This window comes from Pipra filicauda, unplaced genomic scaffold (assembly GCF_003945595.2).
Source record: "Pipra filicauda isolate LSUMZ 115617 unplaced genomic scaffold, ASM394559v2 scaffold282_size1924045_pilon, whole genome shotgun sequence".
Lineage (NCBI taxonomy): Eukaryota > Metazoa > Chordata > Aves > Passeriformes > Pipridae > Pipra > Pipra filicauda.
In genome coordinates this window covers 306,420-328,298 of record NW_024104401.1, presented here as the reverse complement: position 1 = coordinate 328,298, position 21,879 = coordinate 306,420, and the positions used below count along the sequence as shown (strand labels likewise).

The 21,879-nt window shown below is 48.2% G+C and overlaps 1 protein-coding gene across 5 annotated transcripts in view; it reads left to right on the top strand.

Annotated features, from left to right (window-relative positions):
* Positions 1-21,879, top strand: part of HDAC4 (histone deacetylase 4) — a 190,854-nt gene that overhangs the window by 145,664 nt on the left and 23,311 nt on the right. For all 5 annotated transcript variants that reach the window (XM_039382769.1, XM_039382767.1, XM_039382768.1 and 2 more), the window contains exons 13-17: positions 2,966-3,223; positions 4,512-4,698; positions 10,022-10,155; positions 13,381-13,501; positions 16,695-16,741. In XM_039382769.1, the coding sequence (XP_039238703.1) occupies positions 2,966-3,223; positions 4,512-4,698; positions 10,022-10,155; positions 13,381-13,501; positions 16,695-16,741 (747 nt within the window). The remainder of the gene's footprint in view (positions 1-2,965; positions 3,224-4,511; positions 4,699-10,021; positions 10,156-13,380; positions 13,502-16,694; positions 16,742-21,879) is intronic.

Below are 21,879 nucleotides of genomic sequence, written 5' to 3'. Positions count from 1 at the left end.
CAAGGTGTAGAGAAGAAATCTCACCAACTGCATGGAGCCTTTTAAAAATGCTTGTGAGCAGAGATATCTCATTTATTCCGTAGTAAACTCGTTGCCTGCCCAAGGTTGGAGAGGCAGTGTCTTTAACAGGGTTTATGGTGGCAGTAGGTGACAGCCAGAGGCCACTGGGTATGAAAAAAGAGGAGTAACCTCATTGCAGAGGAAGCCAGAGAGCTAATTAAGGGATGGAGGAGATATTTATGGTGCATTGTGTTCACTATTTCAGATATATTTAGGAGCATTCTCAAAGCTCCCTTTATATTCAGCCCCTTGCACTTTTATTACCTTCAATTTTAGATTGGACAAAATTTCACAAATGGAGGATTTTCAGGGAGTTTTACCAGGCCTGGGATGCAGATACTCATGTGTTCTATGGAATATGTTCATGACAAAGTGTTTTCTCTACAGAATTGTCCTTTAAAACAGGGTTGCAGCAGCTCGAAGCGGTGGCAGAGCAAGAGATTCCCTTTGCATTTGGAGAGCAAAGGGAATGTTTGAAGTGTCCTTGGCATGGGCCACTTGATCTTTCAACCTTCATCGTGGTTTTCATTTAATTCTTCCATTTTCAAGGAGTAGGAATAATTTAAAACTTCTCAGGGATGACACTGCCTCTTGTTCCCATTAGATGTGACAGTGACATTGTAAGTTCTTTTCCCAGCAATTACCTCCTGCAGTTCAGAAGTTCAAAAGGTATTAAGTTCAAAGCTTGAGATCTTCGATCCAAGCAGAAAAAAAAACCACCAAGCAGCAGATGGTTTATGATGATTTAATTAACTTTAAAAGGGGTTATGTTCATTAAGCCTAAGAGAGCTTAAAGGACATGCATGGAAGAACCTTTAGCTTAACATGGTTTATTCATTGTGTATTATAAGGAATGAAACTGGGAGGGCAGGGGGGGTCCTCCCAAAAATCCTGAAGAGGTTTGGATCACTGAGTCCATCATTGAGTACAATATCCCTGCTCCAGCAGTTCCCAAGATCACATTTGGTTGCCTTTTGAGTGTCTCCAAGGATGGAGCCTCCAGAACCTCTATGAATAACCAGTTCAAGTGTTTGACCACCCTCACAGGAAAAAAAACACGTTTTCTTGTGTTCAGAAAGAATTCCATGGGTTTGGTTTTGTGCCCAAGGCCTCTTGTCCCATCACCTGGGAGCACAACCCATCAGGGTCCCTTGGACTTAAGTATATCCAGGTTTTTTTAAGTGTTGCCTGACCCTGGTGGTTCCTCCACCAAGGGTAAGTCTTCCTTGCTCCAGACTTTCCCTCTGGTCTCAGGGTCCTGGGATTCCTGGTAAGAGGTATTAAGTGCCATGGCCCTTTTCCATGTCATGTGAATTTCCCTGGTCTTCCTTTTTTCTTTCCTGATGCCCTTCATGTCCTTTGCCAGATGCAGCTCCAGGTTGGCTTTGGCTTTCTTAACCCCAAGGGCTGGAGTTCTCACTACTTGGGATGGATCTTGATCTTGTAGAATCCTTGAATCTTCCATCTCTCCCGGACCCCTCTGATCCCCAGAGCTGTATCTGCTTCCAAGCAGATCCCTGAAGAGGGCAAAGTCTGCTCTCCTGAAATCCAGGCTTGAGGTCCTGCCTTTTGCTCTGTTTTCTCCTCTCCAGATTTTCAGCTCCACCATCCACATGCTCCATCGACACACCTTTGGAAAACCACTCTTCCCCTGCCCTGGGCAGCCTGTTCCAGTGCTCGAGCAACCTTTCCATGGAGAAATTTTCCCCATATCCAGTCTAAACGTGCCCTGGCACAGCTTGAGGCCATTTCCTCTTGTGCTGTCATTTGTTAGGTGGGAGAAGGGCCCAATCCCCCCCGGCTCCACCCTCCCGTCTGCGAGTTGTCAGGACTCATCTTGGTTTGTCCACTTCATTTGGCATTTAAGCTCTTGACTAACTCCAGATCCACACCAAGACACACAACTCTACGCATTCCTGCCCCTCTTCCTTGCTTGACTTATGTGGCAGAGCCTTTCTTCCTAAATTTGGGGGGGAAAAAGGGCTTAATTTCAGGTTTGAGCCGCTGCTCTTCGAAGAGCGAGTAGCTCCTCCTGCATGTGCTCAATAACCAGGTTTTGATTTAGCTTTATTAGATTTAAAATCAATATTACCTTCCATCCCAGTGACCTAATCCTCATTAAACCTTGCCCTGACAGCTTTCAAAGTGCAGCACTTTCTTTATAAGCCTGTGAAACAGGGGCAGCCTGAGAGAGAGGAAATGGATCGGTTTTCCTATGCCAGAGTTAAAAACAGGTCACATTTTGGTTTTTTTTTTATTCCAAATAAAACTTATAAGCAGTCTGAGGTGGAGAACTGTGAATTTTATCTTGCCAATGAACTTATAAAGAGTCTGAGTGAATTATAGTGAAAATTAAATTGTTCCTTTCGGTTTAGGAGCTGCTTCTGGAGAAGTTTACTGTGTCTAGTTAGGAAGGTCTGGTTAGAACCAGAGGTTCACTGTAAGCTGGGTGTCCTGAGCTTCCTCTTAACCAGCTCCGTGACAGTGCAAGTTCTCAAGGAATCTTTATTCCAGCCTTACAGATAAAATTCAGGGAGTGATTCGAGGTGATGTTGAGCAAACAAGCAGCAAAAACCCTCTTAGAGGGGTTTGTGTCTCTTGTATTCTTTCAGGATTTAATTGCCAAACATCTTGATGGTTGTTATGAGTGGATGTGAATGGAGTGGGCACAAGGGCTCTTATTTCTTCAGAGGGAAAACTAAGTGGAAAATAAGGGGGGTGTCATTACCTGGGACACGGAATTTCAGAGCTCTTAATGCCAAGGTTGCCCTGACCTTTCCCTGGAGCGCTCGTTTCGTAAGACAAAGGCCATAATTCACAATTGCTCTTTTCAGGAGGCTGGAGAACAGAATGAACTTTACCTGAGACGAGTTAAGGGTTTATTTCTTGGTTCGTGTGCTTTCAGATTATATCCAAACCCAACGAGCCAGCCCGGCAGCACGAGAGCCACCCCGAGGAGACGGAGGAGGAGCTGCGGGAACACCAGGCCCTCCTGGAGGAGCCCTACGGCGACCGGGCCGCGGGCCAGAAGGAGGCCCCGGGACTGGCCAACGTGGTGCAGGTGAAGCAGGAACCCATCGAGAGCGATGAGGAGGAGGCAGAGCCTCAGCAGGAGCTGGAGCCCGGGCAGAGACAGGCGGAGCAGGAGCTGCTCTTCCGTCAGGTGAGCGCCCAAAACACCGCCCTGGCACTTGGGCCCTTGCAGGACATCGGTTGGGTCTTGGTGGTCACCTTGTGCTGCTCTAAGGGGAACCAGCTCGTGGCTGTGTATAGAATCCTGAGGTAAAATCAGGTGATTCCTTCCCTGGAATCAGCTCACAAGTCTCCCAGGGAGGAGAATCTGGATCATATGGAACACACAGTGTGTTTACAGCCACTGAGTCTCTTCTGGGGTTGTTTCTTTGAGAAGACAAAGTGTATCTTAGCATTTCTGAACTGCTTTCAGTAGAAATGGAATCCCGCTAGCAGAGGATTTTATTTTGGTTTTATGTTGTAAAGCAAACTAGAGAAGGCCTGGGTAAAAGAGCAGGGGATGATGTGCAATGGAGGGTGTTCCTTCTGCAGAATTAGAGATCCTGGAGCCTCCAGCCAGGCTCCCTTTTGAGGGCAAGCACTGGAGGCCTGTGGATTGCAGGTGATAAATCTGATCACAAGGTGCAAGCTGATCTATGTCCCACAAGAATGTTACTGGAATGTTGCTCAGGGACTACATTTACCCAGGAAAGCTGTGGCTGCCCCTGGATTCCTGGAAGTGTCCAAGGCCAGGTTGGACGGGGCTTGGAGCAACCTGGGCTAGTGGAAGGTGTCCCTGCCCATGGCAGGGGGTGGCACTGGATGAACTTTAAGGTCCCTTCCAGCCCAAACCATTCTGGGATTCTGTAATTCTGTGTTGCTAATGATGGACCACAGTGATCCCATTCCTCTGAAAGGGCAGCCTTAATCCTGAATCCATGAGTGCACCTGAGGAGTCTTTAAAATAGTCTTTGCCTCAAAGAGAGAGGGAATAAACAGAAGAAAGGGGTGTGAGTGTGGAAGGCTGGAACAGCTCCCTTCTGCCCAGGAGCCTGTCCAGCTGATGGTGTGACTGTGCAGAGAACCAGCTTGGTTGGAAGCTCCCACTCCAGCCTGGGATCTGGTTGAGCTGGATTCAGTCCATGATCTGGAGCACTGCACTGTTAAACAGCCCAATGCAGCGGGGTGGGAGCACAGGGGGTGGAAGATAAGGCCAGTTCTGGGGGAGGAAGGAGCTGCCTGTGCTGGTGCCCTCTCAGGTGCTCCAGGCCCAGGGCTGGGGTTCCACGTGCTGTTCTTGCCTGGCTTGGCTCTAGAAACATCCACATCTTCATTTGCTGCGTGCAAGGGAAAGGAATCCAAGCCTCCAAACCTTAAAAACCCTAAAAGACCCTTTTAGGAAGGCACTTTCAGCAACTCCCTGCTTCTCTTCCCCACAGCAAGCCCTTCTCCTGGAGCAGCAGCGGATCCACCAGCTGAGGAACTACCAGGCGTCGCTGGAGGCGGCCGGAATGCCCGTGTCCTTTGGGGGACACCGGCCCCTGTCCCGGGCACAGTCCTCTCCAGCCTCAGCCACCTTCCCAATGTCCGTGCAGGAGCCCCCCACTAAGCCAAGGTTCACAACAGGTGAGGCTTTGGGGGGCTACTTGGGCTGGGGGGACTGGTTTGCCTTAGGCTGGGCTTTGTTTACAAGGGCGTGGAATGGCAGGACAAGAGGGAATGTCTTTACACCGAGAGGAGGGTTAAATGGGATGTTAGGAAGGAATTGTTCCCTGTGAGGCCCTGGCACAGGTTGCCCAGAGAAGCTGCAGATGCCCCATCCCTGGAAGTGTCCAAGGCCAGGTTGGAGCAACCTGGGCTAGTGGAAGGTGTCCCTGCCCACGGCAGGGGGGGTGGAACTGGATAATCTTAAAGGTCCCTTCCAACCCACTCTGGAATTTTATGATCCAAGATTAAAACCAGAATAATTCTCCCTGAATCCTGACAACCAACTTTCCCCCCCGCCCCAGATCCTTCCTGTCTCTTCAGTGCCCTTAGCAACAACTGAAAGGGAATTTTCTGTGCAACTCTCCAAGCCCTGTGTTGGGTGATGAGGGATATTTTGGAGTCCGCCTTCTTCCCCAAATGTCAGGCTGTATTTTGTGAATGAACAATTTGCAACGTGCCGAGCGCCTTGGGAAAAGGGAAGAAGGGGAATAGATCCCAGAACATCCAAATGGGAGTGACTCGTGATTTTGTTTGCCTTTCCCTCATGCCTTTATTCCGTTTTTAACCCACACTTCTTGCATCACTCGGTGCTCTGAGTCGGGTTTATTTTCAGGCCCTGGTGGTGTAGTAATAGATAATGTTCAGGATGACTTTTCCTCAGCTGCAAGGTGGGAAGTGTGTGCTGTCAGCCCTGTGAAAACCCAAGAAATGACTCATTTTGACAAATCAGCCCTTTAATATCTAATTTGTTGTTAATGCTGAACCTTTGAATTGCAGCAAAACTGCATTTCCAGTTCTGGCCAGATGAAGAGATTTTGGCTTCTGCCAGGGATGCAACGAGTGGTCCCCTGGCTCAGGGTCAGAGCATATGAAACTTGAGCTTCTAACATGCTTAACCCCAAACCTTGGAGCTTTAAAAATGAGGAAGCCTGGCCCTGCTTGAAGAGATTATTCACCCCTTCCCTCCTCCTCCCCTCGTAGTGAAGTTGCCTTGTCAGTCACCTACAAGACTCTGAACATACAACAACATTTCCTACCCCAGGCTGTGCATTTGGCTCAGATTTGCGCCTCTAAATTTCATTTCAAATCACAGGGAACAGGAAGAATGGAAATGTGAGGACGGGGCTGCTTGGAAAAGGTGCTGTTCCAGTGTTAGGATTTCTTTTCCTTGGAGGCAGGGTTTAAAACAATTAAAAAAAGCTGGAATATCACATTGCTTTTATTTAGCACTGCACAGTGTGATGATATGAAGGATGCTTAATGTGGTTCACCTGTAAAATACCCTTTTCATGGCATTTATCCAGGTTAAAACTCCAAGGGCTTAATTTTTCCCATGCTTTCCATCTCTGCATTTATGGAGGAGGGAAAACACAATAAATCACTGTCCAAGGGGGAAGTGTTGGGCATTCCCTGGCACTAATAAAGGTGCAAAGAAAAAAGGTGAGACCTCTGTACCAGTCCTATAACTTTGGTCCCTCATAAAAGGTGAAGGACTGGTTTAATTACCCATCACTGCTTAAGGTTGGACTCGATGAGGTCTCCAACCTAGCTGATTCTGTGATTCTGTAACAGAGGCAGGAAGAAAGAGCCCAACTCTAGGGGTGTGGAAGGAGGGAGAAGGAAAGGAAAGGAATCTCAGCTGCTGAGCATGTGTGTGAGCGAAAAAGTGCCTCATGTTTTCCTGGAGTTGTGCACGGTGTGTCGGAGATCGTGGGTTTGGAGGTGGCTGCTAAAGCTTAATCACTGGGATTGAGCCACTCTTTGAAAGGCAGGAAATTAAAGTCTTGGGTATTTTTCAAAGTGCTCAAGCTCATCAGGCTGCTTTTTCCCTAGGAAAATCCATCTGGTTGATAAGTGGCTGCTTTGGAGACTGATCCTAACGGGCTTATGCGCTTTGGATTGCAGAGGAATGAGGGCTGGCATTGGTGTGATCATGTGGGGAGAGGGCTGGAAGAACCAAACCTCATTAATGGCCCTAAGTAAGCCAACCAGGATCACTCTGCACACCACTGTGGCTCTTAAGAGATCAATTACTGTCCAACGGGCAAAGGAATTGTTCATCCCCTTCATGTTTGGGATATTATATAGAAATAATACAGTAACCTGAGGTTTTGTCTGAACAGAGTCACTCCAGACAGCTGGAAATTCGGGGGGGTTGGGATATTTTATTTTCCTGTCTCTCTCAGTGACAACACCTGAGACTTCAAAGGTACAGGGGAAAGAACCCGTAATACAGCTCTCAAACATGATGTCCATTACTCCACATCAAAGTGAAAGCTGTGCCCTTCCTGACTCCTCTGAGCAATCAGTTTGATGTCCCAGAGCATGACATTTAATTTTCCTTCCTCCCAGAAAGCCAGTCCTTGAACTTGCCCTCTCCAGATCAAGCAGCCCCGTGACTTTAATGAATCCTTGTGCCTGCCCTGTTCTACACACTTGAATAAGGATCCTCAGGTTGGGCCATTAATTTGCATAGCTCCAATTATCCAGTCTCTGATCTCCTGTAAAAATGGGTCCACAAATTATTCTGATGTTCTGCATTAAAGGGTTTTTCCTTTCTAATGGAGGCATTTATTCTCTCCTGTGCAGAGCAATATAATTATCTGAACCTCAAATCATATGTTTGTTCTGCCAAGAAAAACCAGTTGGTTTTGCTTTAGTGCTGACCTTTAAAAATGATTGTTCTTGTGTCTGAACAGAGCCTTGCTTCCAGCACCACTTAATTTAACTTGTAACGGCCAATGGAGTTTTGTGTTTTAAGCTTAAATTGCCAAGATTCCCTTTGTGTGTCTCTGTGTGTGTGTGTGTGTTCAGCTGAGTGTCCCCAACCACAGGAAGGAACTGGGAACAGCTCCTGTCTTTCCAGTGGGTTGGTTTCTAGGAAAGAGGAATGATGAGTGACGTGTGATTAGAGCATGGAAGAGCTTCCCTGAGACACTGCTGTTGTCCTGGCACCCTTGGGAAAGGAGAAACTGTTGATCAGCCAGGTTCTGTAAAGGCCAGGTTTGTGGTGGGATAGAATCCCAGAATGGTTGGGGTTGGGAGGGACCTCAAAGCCCATCCCATCTCACCCCCTGCCATGGGCAGGGACACCTTCCACCAGCCCAGGTTGCTCCAAGCCCCATCCAACCTGGCCTTGGACACTTCCAGGGATCCAGGGGCAGCCACAGCTTCTCTGGGCAACCTGTGCCAGGGCCTTGCCACCCTCCTAGGGAAGAATTCCTTCCCAATATCCCATCTAAAAATCTCTTTTAGTTTAAGACCTTGCACTGGTTTAAATAAACTCAGACTGGGGTGGAAGCTTCTCCTCAGGTGAATTCAGGACTTGCCTTGGCCCAGCAGCTGGCTGTGATGTTTGATGCTGTGGATCAAACATGGCAGACCTCAAAAGACCTTTGCAGCAAGCCCTTCTTTCTTAAGTGACCTTTGGCTGACCCAGAGCCAGCCAACTCCCCAGGGCTCTGTTCTTTCCCTGGAACTGAACATGGGTTGGGTTTTGTGGGCTGGTTTTTCCCTTTGCCCTCCCTCACCTCCAGCAAAACGAGGAGCTGCCAGGCCCCTGCCCTGAGGCTGGATACCTGAGAGTGTCAGGCTTTGCTCAGGGGGAGAAGCCGCATTTTTGCAGTGGCAGAACATGCCCACACTCAGTCAGGAGGTGGGATTGCAGCTGGAGCCAAGCCTGGCAATGCGCAGGAGCGTTGGGAACGTGCAGGAGCAGGGCCCTCAGTTCCGGGCTGCGTGTCCGGGGCTGTTCCCGGCGTCGGGTTCCTCACAAACCCCTTTTAACTCCCTGCGCTTGCCAGTTGTGCTGTTTCTCCAGACTTGAACTGGGAATGGGGAAGCCTGTGTAGGTGTGCTCATCTGGGATTTCTGAGGAGGGATACCAGCCAAAGCACATCCTGGAACACCTGCATCCTACCTTTAGAGGCTTTGGATTCTCAAGACTTGATTTCACAGAAATCATAGAAAACCTTGGGTGGGAAGGGACCTGAAAGCCCATCTGGTTTTTACTCCCTGCCATGGGCAGGGACACCTTCCACTAGCCCAGGTTGCTTCAGCCTGACCTGGAACACTTCCAGGGATCGAAGGACAGCCACAGCTTCTCTGGAAAAATCCATTCCAGTGCCTCACTACCCTCACAGGGAAGGTTCCTCCCCACTATCCCATCTCACCCTGTCCTCTGGCAGTGGGAAGCCATTCCCCCTTGTCCTGTCCCTCCGTTCCTTTTCCCAGCTCTCCTGGAGCCCCTTTAGGCCCTGGAAGGGGCTCTCAGCTCTCCCTGGATCCTTCTCTTCTCCAGGTGAACCCCCCCAGCTCTCCCAGCCTGGCTCCAGAGCAGAGGGGCTCCAGCCCTCGGATCAACTTCATACTGTACTTTCAGACAGATATTTCTTCCAAGAAACCTTATTCTTTGAGGAAAAAAACCCAAACCAACCCCTTTTATTCTGTTTTCTGGAGCTTCTGGCTGAAGGGAAGGGTAGATTTGAACGTTTGACTGTGTGTCTTTTGCTTGAGCAAAAAAATTACAGGTCATTTGTCCCTGGGACGTGGCTGGGGAGGACCTGCTGTTTTCCTCCAGCAGAACATTGGCTTTGGAATCTCAGCTCTCCTTCCAAAAACGGACCCAGGCAACTGTGGAGCATGAATCAAAGTTGTCATGCCATAAATCCTTGGGAACTCCCGCACTGAGATGAAACAACACTGCTAAATCCTTCATCTCGTGCTGAATAACGATGCCCAAGTGGGTGCTAATGGCCTTAATTAGCATGTTGTCAAATAACGGTGATGCAGCGACTTCAGCACGAACTGTTTTATGAAACACGGTCCTGCCAACGACTTATTCCTTCTGCTTTTCAATCCCAAGCCCTGGAGTCATTTTAGCAGCAAGTAGGAGAGTCCCTCCTCTCCTCAAGTGCGGTTCCTTCACTGGCATGGAAGTGATGCTTTGGGGTGTCACCTCCTGCTGCCACTGTCACACCCTCAGGTGTTGGTGCTGGTTTCTTTGCCACAGCCATTGAGGGTTTCCAGAGGAAGGCACGGTTGCAGGTTTGGTGCTGTCTCAAAGCAGCACCTTGGATTTTCCCTTCTTGGAGCTCCGTGGCTTGGAGCCCAACGCCCAGTTTCGCTCTAGAGCTGTTGCGTTGAATAGAAAGTACAAACCGTGCTTCTTTCCCCCCATAAATCTGGCAAATTTGGGTGGTTTTTTTTTTTACTGAGAGCAATTTTGGATCCTCTGTCCCAGGCCTCGTGTATGACACCTTGATGCTGAAGCACCAGTGTACCTGTGGAAACACCAACAGCCACCCGGAGCACGCGGGGAGGATCCAGAGCATCTGGTCCAGGCTCCAGGAGACGGGGCTGCGGGGCAAGTGTGAGGTAGGAAAAACACAGCAAAGGGGGGTGGTTGTTGTTCTTGTTATTGTCATTATATTGTATTAGTATTAGTATTAGCATTGTTATTAAGATCAATTCATAGTTGTTAGTTAGAAATACCAGTGATGATAAATAGGGCTCTACATGTGTGTTCATCAGTTCAAGCTCTGAGGGACTGGATGTCCTGGGATAAACAGCTGTGGCAGCCCCTGCACAGGAACATTCCCGAGCCGTCAGCTCAGCCTTCCACGTGGTGGCAGCATTGCCATTGCCTGCATTCCCTAATCCCAGCACTGCCATTGCCTACGTTCCCTAACCCCTGGCATTGCCATTGCCTGCATTCCCTAATCCCAGCACTGCCATTGCCTACATTCCCTAACCCCTGGCATTGCCATTGCCTGCATTCCCTAATCCCAGCACTGCCATTGCCTACGTTCCCTAACCCCTGGCATTGCCATTGCCTGCATTCCCTAATCCCAGCACTACCATTGCCTACATTCCCTAACCCCTGGCATTGCCATTGCCTGCATTCCCTAATCCCAGCACTGCCATTGCCTACGTTCCCTAACCCCTGGCATTGCCATTGCCTGCATTCCCTAATCCCAGCACTACCATTGCCTACGTTCCCTAACCCCTGGCATTGCCATTGCCTGCATTCCCTAATCCCAGCACTGCCATTGCCTACATTCCCTAACCGCTGGCACTGCCATTGCCTACATTCCCTAACCCCTGGCATTGCCATTGCCTGCATTCCCTACTCCCAGCATTGCCATTGCCTGCATTCCCTACTCCCAGCATTGCCATTGCCTGCATTCCCTACTCCCAGCACTGCCATTGCCTGCATTCCCTAATCCCAGCACTGCCATTCCCTACGTTCCCTAACCCCCGGCATTGCCATTGCCTACGTTCCCTAACCCCTGGCACTACCATTGCCTGCATTCCCTACTCCCAGCATTGCCATTGCCTACATTCCCTAACCCCTGGCACTGCCGTTGCCTACATTCCCTAACCCCCGGCACTGCCATTCCCTACATTCCCTAACCCCTGGCACTGCCATTGCCTACATTCCCTAACCCTGGCATTGCCATTCTCTACATTCCCTAACCCCTGGCACTGCCATTGCCTACATTCCCTAACCCCTGGCACTGCCATTGCCTACATTCCCTAACCCTGGCATTGCCATTCTCTACATTCCCTAACCCCTGGCACTGCCATTGCCTCCATTCCCTAACCCCTGGCACTGCCATTGCCTCCATTCCCTAACCCCCAGCATCCCTCCCAAGCTGCTTCTGTCCGTGGATGCCCATTTCACTCAATTCTGGGATTATTTGGGAACAAAAAACCTACAAAGCCAAGTGCCCGGTGCTGTCCTGCTCCAGGAGCTCGTTGTGCAGTGCTGGTCACTTAAATGGGTGTTAAATATTCCCTGATGTACAAATTCCTCACTGTACAATCTGTGATTGTCCTTCATTTCCTGTTAATTTCCTTTAGGAAGATTCTTTCCCCTGATTTTCCTGCTTAATTCGGTACTTTTGGTTGCTTTTGGAGCTGCTGTTGATGTTCACTCTGCTTTCCAGCTGTGTTTCCCTTCTGACCGTTGCTGATGTTCTGAAAAGCCTCATCCTTTCAGACTCTTCTGAAAGTTCAGACTCTTCCTTTTCCCAAAGCTGATAAATACCTGATAATGAGGTTTCTACCTTAATTCCCTGCTGGTTTTCTCCAGGGTCTGCCCTGACATTTCAGGTTGCATTCCTTGTCTCTCTGGTTACCTTTGCTTTATCCCCACCATCTCCTGCCCACGCCTGTCTGAAAGTTTCCTTCTTTATCTTGACTTTTCTCTTGGGCTTGATGGGCACAGCCTTTCCCTGTTTCTCCAACTCCTTCCTACATCCAGACTTCCCTCAAATAAAAAAAACAGGCCAGGTTGGACATGGTTTGGAGCAACCTGGTCTAGTGGAAGGTGTCCCTGCCTGGGTGGTGGAACAAGGTCCCTTCCAACGTCAGCCACTCTGGGATTCCATGATTTTGTAGTTTAATCCATTTCTTATGCCTCATATTTGTAAAAGGACAGTTGGAGCTTTGATATTTCCTCATCCTGACATTTCCCCTTCCTTCCTGAACTGCCCTTTGCTGTGGTCAGGGGGGTAGTTTGATGCTGTTGGTTGCCAGGAGTTGCTCAACACAGATTAAAAACACAGGAGCCTGCATGGTAACTAATGATTTACACACTGTGGAGGATCAAACGAGACTCCACTGGATTCCTGTCCTCTTCCAGGAGTTTTACAGCTCATTCCCCACACAACTAAACCCCCACTCTGCTTTCTCCTCCAGCAGTTCTGGGTGCCTGTCCCCTGGAATGTCCTCGTGGTGTTTCTGTCCCACACCCGCCCCAAGCCGAAGGTCTCACAGATAAATATTTATGTCAGTCACGCAAACAAATGTTGGCTTTGAAATTCCAGATGCACAGACTAAGGGAAAACCTGTTCCCATCAGGCAGCTGAGAGGCTCCCAAACACCCTGCCAAGGGCTGAGATCCTGCCACTGTTTCTGGACTCGATGACCCTTGTGGGCCCCTTCCAACTCAGGATGTTCTGTGATCTCTCTCAGAGTCAATGGAAGTGATCCAGAAGGGGCACAAATCAGAAATATCCCGGAATCCCAGAGTGGTTTGGCTTGGAAGGGACCTTAAAGCTCATCTCGTTCTGGGTTTCACCTGAGGGATGAGTAGATTTGCTACGGTGCCTCCAGCCCAGCCTGCACCCTCCTGTGAGAAAGCAGCTTGCAACAGATTGAACCTGCAGGGATTTCCAGCATGAGTTTTAGAGCAGAAAGGTTGGAACTGACCCTTCATTGCTCGACGGTTCACTTTGGAAATCGTGTCTGGCAGAAACTTTTAGTTAATAATCGTGGTGGAGATGCTGGAGAGTGGTTTGGAGGGACATTTTCACTAGAGAATCATTTTCTAGTGTCTTATAAATCCTGAATATTCATTAGTCAAGCAATGCCTTTGTTATTTAGCAAATGCACATTTGAAAACAGAAATAAATGTAAAAATGACTTTGTATGTCCAGCTGGTGTTTTGAGTAAGAGATTAAACCAAAATCGGAATTGTTCTGGGTAAGAACCCAGAAATGTGGGTGTTTTGCTCTCTGTCTTTATGATTTGCTAAGGAAAAAGAAAAGCACTTTAGTGAGAGTGATTTCCTCACCCTTTCCTTTGCTCTTGCAGTGCATCCGTGGAAGGAAGGCGACTCTGGAAGAGCTGCAGACGGTTCACTCGGAAGCCCACACGCTGCTCTACGGCACAAACCCTCTGAACAGGCAGAAGCTGGACAGCAAGAAGCTTCTAGGTATCATTCCCTGGGGGAAAATCCCCCTTCCTGACCCCTGGCACTCACACTGCAATCCTCATCCTTGATTTAGCAACATGAAGGGTGGGATGTTGGGGTTCCCTCCATCCTTAGCCCTGTGCAGTTCCCAAGAGGATTGTTCCCACCTCCATGTACAGGGTACACCTCCCTCTTTTCAGGTAATCCCTAAAGCCTAAATAGCTAAAACTTCCTTTTTTGACGTCTTCAGAACTTGAAAGGAGGTTTCCCTGAGAAGGGAAGATAATTCATACAGTTTATTTTACCCTGTGTGTTAGGAAGTTATCCATGGCTAGGGAGGAACTGGAATACCGTCCTAAGGATGTGGATCTGCAGCCCCAACCAGCTGCACAGGCATCAACAATAGCTGTGAGGTTTGTGTGGATAATCTGCAAGAGAGATGCAGGGACCTCTTAGTCTTAGATTTGTTTAATTTGGACTAAGATTGTTTATCCCTTTCTCTGGAGTCTGGATCTTCCTGAAGCAGAGCCTCAGCTGGTGGAAAATATAGATTTCTTTTCCTCAGCAAAAATCCTAAGGGATGGATGTTGAGATACCAAGCCCCCCAAGCACCAAACCACGTGTATTTTAGCACCTCAGCTCCCTGTAGACACCATCCCCTCCCTTTACTTGGGGCCTGTCTGCAGCCCCTGTTTGCAGGTGAGAGACTGGAGGGGCATTTTGGGAACTTCTCACATGGGGATCAGCAAAAAAAAAAGACATTTCTGGGACCTTGACATTGAGAAAGTTTATTTTGGGATTAGCCTGGCTTTGGATGATATGAAAAGAGGATTAACTCCATGATCTGCATGATGTCACAGCAAAGGAGCTGGAAAGATTTTACCATGTGCTCAGTGTGTCCATGAGATCCCCAAAGAGGGAAACCATTAACCAGTTGATTAAACAGGCAATTAGCACTGTCTTTATAGCTCACTTCCCGCCTCTTTAAACTCAGAGAACCCAAAAGTAGACCCCTCCAGCTGAAGGATGGCTCAGTTAGTGTGTAACCTTTGAAGAATTTCCAGTGTCATATCCTTGGGAGTGGGAAACCATCAGTCCACAGGAACGGTGTGTAAGTCTGCCTTGGTAGGTCCAGGAAGATCCTCTTGAGATACTTTTTCAGTCTGTGACCCTTTTCACAGTGTGGATCAGTGGTTCCACAGTTTATTTGGATAGTGTTGGATCTGGGGACACCCCCACTCGCTGAATCATTCCTTAGAGAACCCGAGAGAGGAGCAACTCTTGCTCTGCCTGGGAGTCCTCCTGTAGTTCTGCTCTGTGTCCCCCTTGGCTTTAACCCCTCATTTTAAAATGTCAGTGGAGATTAAATTTATTCCTGTAGCGAAGGGAAATCATTTGAACACCTGAGGGCATTCCAGAACAAAATGTTGTCTCTTTGGGTGCAAAGAAGACCAAGTTGTCAGAGACCTGAGGAAGATCCCCAAGGATCTCCAGTAGGAAGGACTGTCCAGTAGCTCTTAGCTGAGCTTAAACCTGGTTTCCTAAACCCACTTGGCACCATTTTAGCCTTGAGCTGCTGGCAGTGGGACTGGCTGCCAGCTTGCATGACCATCTTCCTTCTTTCCTTGTTGGATTCTGCAGGGATAACAGGGAACCTGGGAGGTGAACACTCTGTAACAGCCCCTCCCTCAGCCATCCTCTCCTGCTGAGAGTTTAAAAGGCTTTTAAGTGTCCAAACCAGCTCTGTGGGGGTTCTTTTAAACCTGTTGGAAGGTGGGTTAGGGCAGGTTTGAAGGCTGAGAGCGAAGCTCTGTGTGAGGCTTCAGTGTGCAAATGGAGTCTGTTAGATCTCAGTGTCTTGGCACGTGTGGGATGACTCTGTAAACTCTGTGCCTTTGATATGTCTGGGAGGAAGAAAAAAAGCACCAGAAACCTCAACCTAAAAGGGAGGAGCTTGGGAAGCTGGGGGATGGAAACACAGGATGGTTCTTGTTAAGCTGTAAATGGTAAGGGGGAAGTGCCTTCATGGAATCAGAGTTTCCTGGGACGGTTTGGGTTGGAGGGACCTTAAAGAGCATCTTATTCCACTCCCTACCATGGGCAGGGACACCTTCCACTAGCCCAGGTTGCTCCAAGCCTGTTCAACCTGGCCTTGGACACTCCCAGCTTCTCTGGGCAATCTGTACCAGGGCCTCACCACCCTCCCAGGGAAGGATTTAATCCTAATATCCCACCTAACCTATTCCCTTCCATTTTCCCCTCACAGTCAAGGATACAAAATACATCTCTCCTTTGACAGTGGAGGGACTTGGAACCTGTTGGACAAGTTGAAACTTAGGCAAATAAAGCTGGTTTTAATTTGTGGGGAGCAATCAGAAAGTGTTGTCAAGAAGATAAATATCAAAATAATGGGTGGATTAGCAGTGAAAGATGTGACAGAAGGTCTGAGGCAGGATGATCTAAGAACTTCCACGTGGATCTAATCAAAGAGTGCATCTCCCTTTGAGCTCAGCTTAATCCAGATGCATTAACTCCTCTTTCAGTCAGACTGGTTTGGCTTGGAAGGGACCTTAAAGCTCATCCCATTCCACCCCCTGCCATGGGCAGGGACACCTCCCACTAGCCCAGGTTGCTCCAAGTCCTGTCAGGAGGATAATTTGCTCACACACAAGCCCAGAAAGTGATGTTACATTTCTTACAGATCCAAAATTAGCCCTGCAGATGCTTTTCTCCATTTTTCTCCAATTCTTCCTGTCGCTTTTGCTCTTCCAGACAAAACACATGGTTTTTTTTTTGCTTGCCACTGGTTTGGTTTTTGTCTTCCTCTTTTGTGAAGCTCCTGCTCTCCAAAGCTCTGTAGTAACTGCAGATGGGTGATAATTGGGGTGTTTTTATGATTTCCTGTCCGCCTCCAGTTGAAAGGGGTCAAAGTGTTCATCTCAGCAGATTGTTGGTGGCATCTCCGTCGTTTGCAGTCAGTGGCACTGCTGGAAATGTCAGACAGCACCCAAACCTTGCATAAAAATAAGTGATTTATAGAAGCCTTTTCTTCTGGGGAGGCTTTTGAACAAGCCCGAGTACACTGTGTGTGTGTGTGCTGTAAAATTAAGAAACCCCCCCAGTCTGTGTTGCTGTGTTTGCCATCAAACTGGCCCCAAATCTGGTGAACTTTGCCTTTTGGCCTCACAGGGTCCCTTTTTTTGTGTCCCTGCAGGTTCTCTAACGTCGATGTTTGTCAGGCTGCCTTGCGGTGGTGTCGGGGTGAGTGACTCTCTTTAATGTGTAAATAATGTCCTGTTTGTTCTCCCAGTGCCCTCAGCACCAACAAAATTGTTGCTTTGCATTCCAGCAAGTGGGTAATTGCGACCAGATGCTGCCCATAAACAGGGGCTGTGGGGCTGCTCAGCCTCACGTGCCTTTCTTCAAAAGCAGCAGGAAGGTTTTTCAGCTATTTTGGAGAGTCCAAATGTGTGGGGCATTCAGAGGCTTGTTTGGGCTCTGGTTTTTAGGAGGAAAAACCTCATTTCCCAGGCAGGGATGTTTTAATGGCTTCGGGGTTGCTCCCTTTGCACCAAAAATGCCTTTTCCGTGGAAAGCAGGATGTGTTTGTGCTGTGTAGGTGTTTCATCTTCTCTCCTTGGACTTCAGAGCTGCCTCGACAGCAGGTGGAAAAGGGGGGTAATAAAACAGTGATTATCCAAGGACAGTATTTGGGAAGTTCCTGTGAATAGTAAGTTTGTCCTTGAATTGAAATGTCCCGCAGGTTGTGCAGCACAAGGGATTTGTCTTCAGCATTTGGCATCTTTTATCCTCTAGCTCCAGAAAAATCCACATGGATTCTGAAGGAGGTGACTAAAACACCCCTCCATCCCTCCTGGAAAAGCTGAACATTACTTTTTCATCTGCCAGATTTCCATATAATAAGACTTTTTGTTGTTGTTTGTTCCCATAAAGCCAAAAAACCCCCAAACCCTAAATACCTTGTTTTGAAGGTTTTCTCGTTTTCCTTTGGAGCCTGAGAACTTAAATGTTTCCCTTTCAAGTCAGACTTTCTGCTCCAGAGTTTCTGTGGAGGGTGACAGGACAGAAAATCGTGGAGAACAGGAAGGGAAAAGAATGAGAAGAGACAATAAAAGGCATTGTGTTTGAAAATTCACAGCGGTAGTTCTGTGCATAATTGTAGCTCGTGAGGTTGAGCTTTCAAGGTCTGGATTCTGTTATGGAAATGAAACAAAATTGTTTTCTTCCTGAGCCTTTGCAAAATCGCTGCTTTGAAAATTATCCCGTCAAAAAAAAAAAGAAAAAAAGAGGAGAATAATCGTCGTTCCTTCATCCCGCCACTCGTGGAGAGATTTTATTTTGTATTGTAAATATGCTGCAGCCTCCTAATTCATGGCAAATTTTTGGCTGGAGCTTTAAAGGCTTGGATTTACTCTGCCCTGCAGTCAGGCATGCCATTCAAATAAAAAAAAAAAAAAAAAGTAAAATATAAAATTATCATTTGCAAATGAAGGCTGAATGGTAACGAGGGGAGGCAGGGCCTGGGCCCAGCACGGGCCCACAAGTCTGGCATTAAATCCTAAAGCAGGGCAGGAAACGCCACGGAGCTGGGATTGTTGGTGTGCTCCCACTGGAGAGAGTGCTTGCAGTTCACTTGCTGCTTGGTTGTCTCCACAGCCCCTTAAATATTAAATATTTACTGATTTTTTTATAATATTGCAGCAGTTTTAACAGAAGAACCTGTGCCAGAGCCTCGCTGCCCTCACAGGGAGGAATTCCTTCCTAACATCCCATCTAACCCTCTGGCAGTGGGAAGCCATTCCCCCTTGTCCTGTCTCTCCATCCCTTGTCCCCAGTCCCTCTCCAGCTCTCTTGGAGCCCCTTTAGGCCCTGGAAGGAGCTCTCAGGTGTCCCTGGAGCCTTCTCTTCTCCAGGCGGGACACCCCCAGCATTCCCGCTTTTCCTGATGGTGAAGGAACATGAGGCACACGTGATGGTCAGAGAAATCATCTCGGCTCTCAGTGGTTTGTGGCCCGAGCTCGAAGGAGAAGGGATTCATTTCAGCTTAGATTTCAGTTCTCTGATTTAGGCTGTGTTTATCTCTGAGTGGCAAAGGGACACTTCACGAGGCCCTGCATTCAGCTCCCCACAGCTTTCCAGCTGGCTTTGGAAGGAGCATTTTCCCTGAAGAGCTCCACCCTGCTTTGCCAAATACTTCCCAGGAGCATGTAATACCAGAAAGTCAAAAGGAAAGAAAGGAAAAAGTGGAATAAGGTGGGACAGGTCCTCTTTTGGATTGGTACTGGAGCAGGTGATTCCTGTTGCTTGTAATTCAGGAGCTGAGGGTGTCACGTGGAATAATGGACTGGAAAGCTGGAAACCAGGAGGTTTTTCTTCGAGCAGTTCTCTTCTCTAGGAGTTGTTGTGTAGATGAAAAGAAAATGGAGGGGTCTGAAAGGTGATTTGGGGCACTTAAGGTGGGGGAACCCCATGAAGAGCTGTTTTGCTCCAGGATGGAGAATGAATCCTGGTGCTTGGGCAGCCAGGAGTTCTCAGCAGTGAGCAAGACAAAGGACATTCAAGGGAGCGAATCACAGAATATCCTGAGTTGGAAAGGACCCATCAGGACCATCCAGTCCATCTCCTGGCCCTGCCCAGGACACCCCAACAATCCCACCCTGTGCCTGGAGCGTTGTCCAAGCTCTCCTTGAGCTCTTGAAGTGAAGCAGTAGGAAAAGTTTAGAGCAAATCTCTTCACCTCATAACACCTTTTGATCTCTCTCTTTAAAAACTAAGTCTCGATGTCTTGAAATCAATGAGAAGAAGGGCCAGTTTGATCTCAGGTGCTTGGAAACTCTTTTTCCTCCTTGGTTTGTCCCAAGAAACCTTCCCGTGGCTGACACCAACAGACCTCCTCCACCTGCAGCTGTAGCAGGGAAGGAAGAAAGCATAAAAGCACTTGCAGCAACAGGTGTGGGCTCTGGTTGAAGCAGCAGTAATTTATTTCTGCTGATCTTCAACAGCATCTGCAAATGCAGCACAGGGTGGTTTTGCTCAGCTTCACTTCTCCTCTCTGTGTCTGACTGAGCTGCACCATGGCGTTACCTAATCCAGGCTAATTACAAAAAGATTTTGGAGAAAGGAGTTTAAGCTTTGAAAATCTGCAACATCATTCCCATCCAGATTCTTCCAAACGTCCAAAGGCTTGATCTTAGGTTAGCTAATAAATGTGTTTCCTTTTCTGTGTAGTATTTTTCTGCACATTTTCTAAAAGCGTCTGGAGATACAGTTCTTTAAAGGGTGTTCTTCATGTTGTTGTTCTCCTCCAGAACATGTGACTCTATTTTTGATTAGCCTTGATTAGAGTGTATCAGAATCTTTACTTGTGCAAATAAAGTAGTTATTGCAGAACAGAGACCTCAAAAAGGACTTCCATGGAAATGGAAATGAGGAGAAACTAATTAGCAAGTCAGAGGAGACACAGTTGGGTGCTGCTGTTGCCTCAGCTCTGTAAGGGAAGAGCAGAACTGCTTCACTTTGCAGGGTCTGCAGCTGTGGCACAACCTGTCCCTGCACTTCATTTCTTCCCTGTGTAGCTCTTCAGCTAAAGAAAATAGTAGAATAATGAAACCTTTGTAAGGTGCTCATTTAATTCTGAAATAGCTGCACTTCAGTAGAGTTCACTGTGTGAGTTGGAGCCTCATCATGGATATTAATAAAACCCAGAGCTTTTAGCAAAGGGAGGGAGTTCCTATAAGGAAATTGTAATTTTTATTGTGAGGAAGGGAGGTTTCACCCTGAAACTTCTTGGACATTCCTTATAGAACAGAGACTGGATCAAGCTGTTGACCTTTCTCTTGTGCATCCCCTCCTCACATAACAGTAGATGTGAAGGGGACGAGCCTGCAGCAGATCCCAGGAGCTGAATTCCCTCTCCCCACCTCTAGGAGCCCTCTCTGAGGGTTCTCCTAGCAAATTTTTGATTAGAACGATCGAGGCATTAACTTTTCCTCAAGATGAGCAGCACAAGGGCTCCTCGTCTCACCGCGGCCGATGTGGGAGTCGGTGTCTCTGACAGATCCAGGGGTGTCCTCCAGATCCAGAGGAAAAAAGAGAAATACACCCTGTTAGACCAAAAAAAGGCAAGCAATGTGCTTCCTCTCTCCCTAAAGTCCTTCCAGATGGCAAAGCTTGATGTGCTGGCCCAACAACTCCTGTGATGGCAGTGACATCAAAGAGCTCCCGGGCAGGGAAAGCCAAACAGCCTCTTCCCTGTAATGAACTTCAGGATTCAGGAATGGTGGAGGAGTCAACAGCAGCCTGGGCACCAAACAGCAGCAGCTTTGGAGCTGCACAACAGTCCAGCTCAGGGCAACATGAGTAACGTTTTCCAGCATGGCAAGAGCACCGAGGGCTTTGGAGGGACCATTCCAGCACTCCCAGGATGAAGTGCTGCCTTGGAGTCACCTCAGACATCCATTCCAGGAGGGTGGCTGGGTGTTAAATCCTTACCTTGGAGATGTTTGCAGGATGAGGTGGTGGATATCTCCGGATCCAGTCCTCTCCTGCTGGGAAGCTGAGTGTGAGCAGACTCCTTGGAATTGCTTCTAAATCCCAGTGGGAATGCTCTTTTCCAAGTACTCCATGTCTTTCTGCCTGAGTAATATCACTGTAAATCCACTCTGCCTTGCCCTCCTCGATCTTCCTGAGTGCTGCCACCACCAGCCTGGTTTCTCCAGGCATCCAAGGGAGGGCCTGAACTTGGCTTGGCTTCAGCACCGGTGATTCCTGTCTCCTTCATAGGGAAAACTGGCACCCAGAGCCATCTCAGGGGATCTAAGAGTGTTGGTCCCTCAAGACGTGAGTTTGGGGGTTTTTTGTATTCCATTCCTCTGGAATGGAATGAAGATGGCCCTTTGCAAGCCTGCATCCACAGAAGGAGCCTGGTACTTGCTGTGTCCAGGCAGAGAGGGAAGCTGTGACCTACAGTGTCCTGCAGCATTTCCTTGCAAGACCAAGAGAAATGGATCAAATTTGCTCCAAAATGGATCAGATATGCCCGAAGATGGGTTAGATATGCTCAAGAATGGGTCAAGTGTGCTCAAAGACGGGTCAGATATGCTCAGAGATGGGTCAGATATGCCCAGAGATGGGTTAGATGTGCTCCAAGATGGGTCAGAGACTCAAAAAGATGGATTAGATACAGATAGAGGAGCCCAAAGCTGGACCCTCACAGAGCCCTGCTGGGCTGATTGGTGGGAGGTCTTCCCACCTTGTCTGGGCTTTTGGAGGGCCCTGGTCAGGTCAGTGCCATGTCCTGCAGTGCTGATCCAGGATTCCTGGAGCTGTTGTGTGTAACAGATGCCGTTGTCCTTCTGTTCCCATGTTACTGCCCAAAC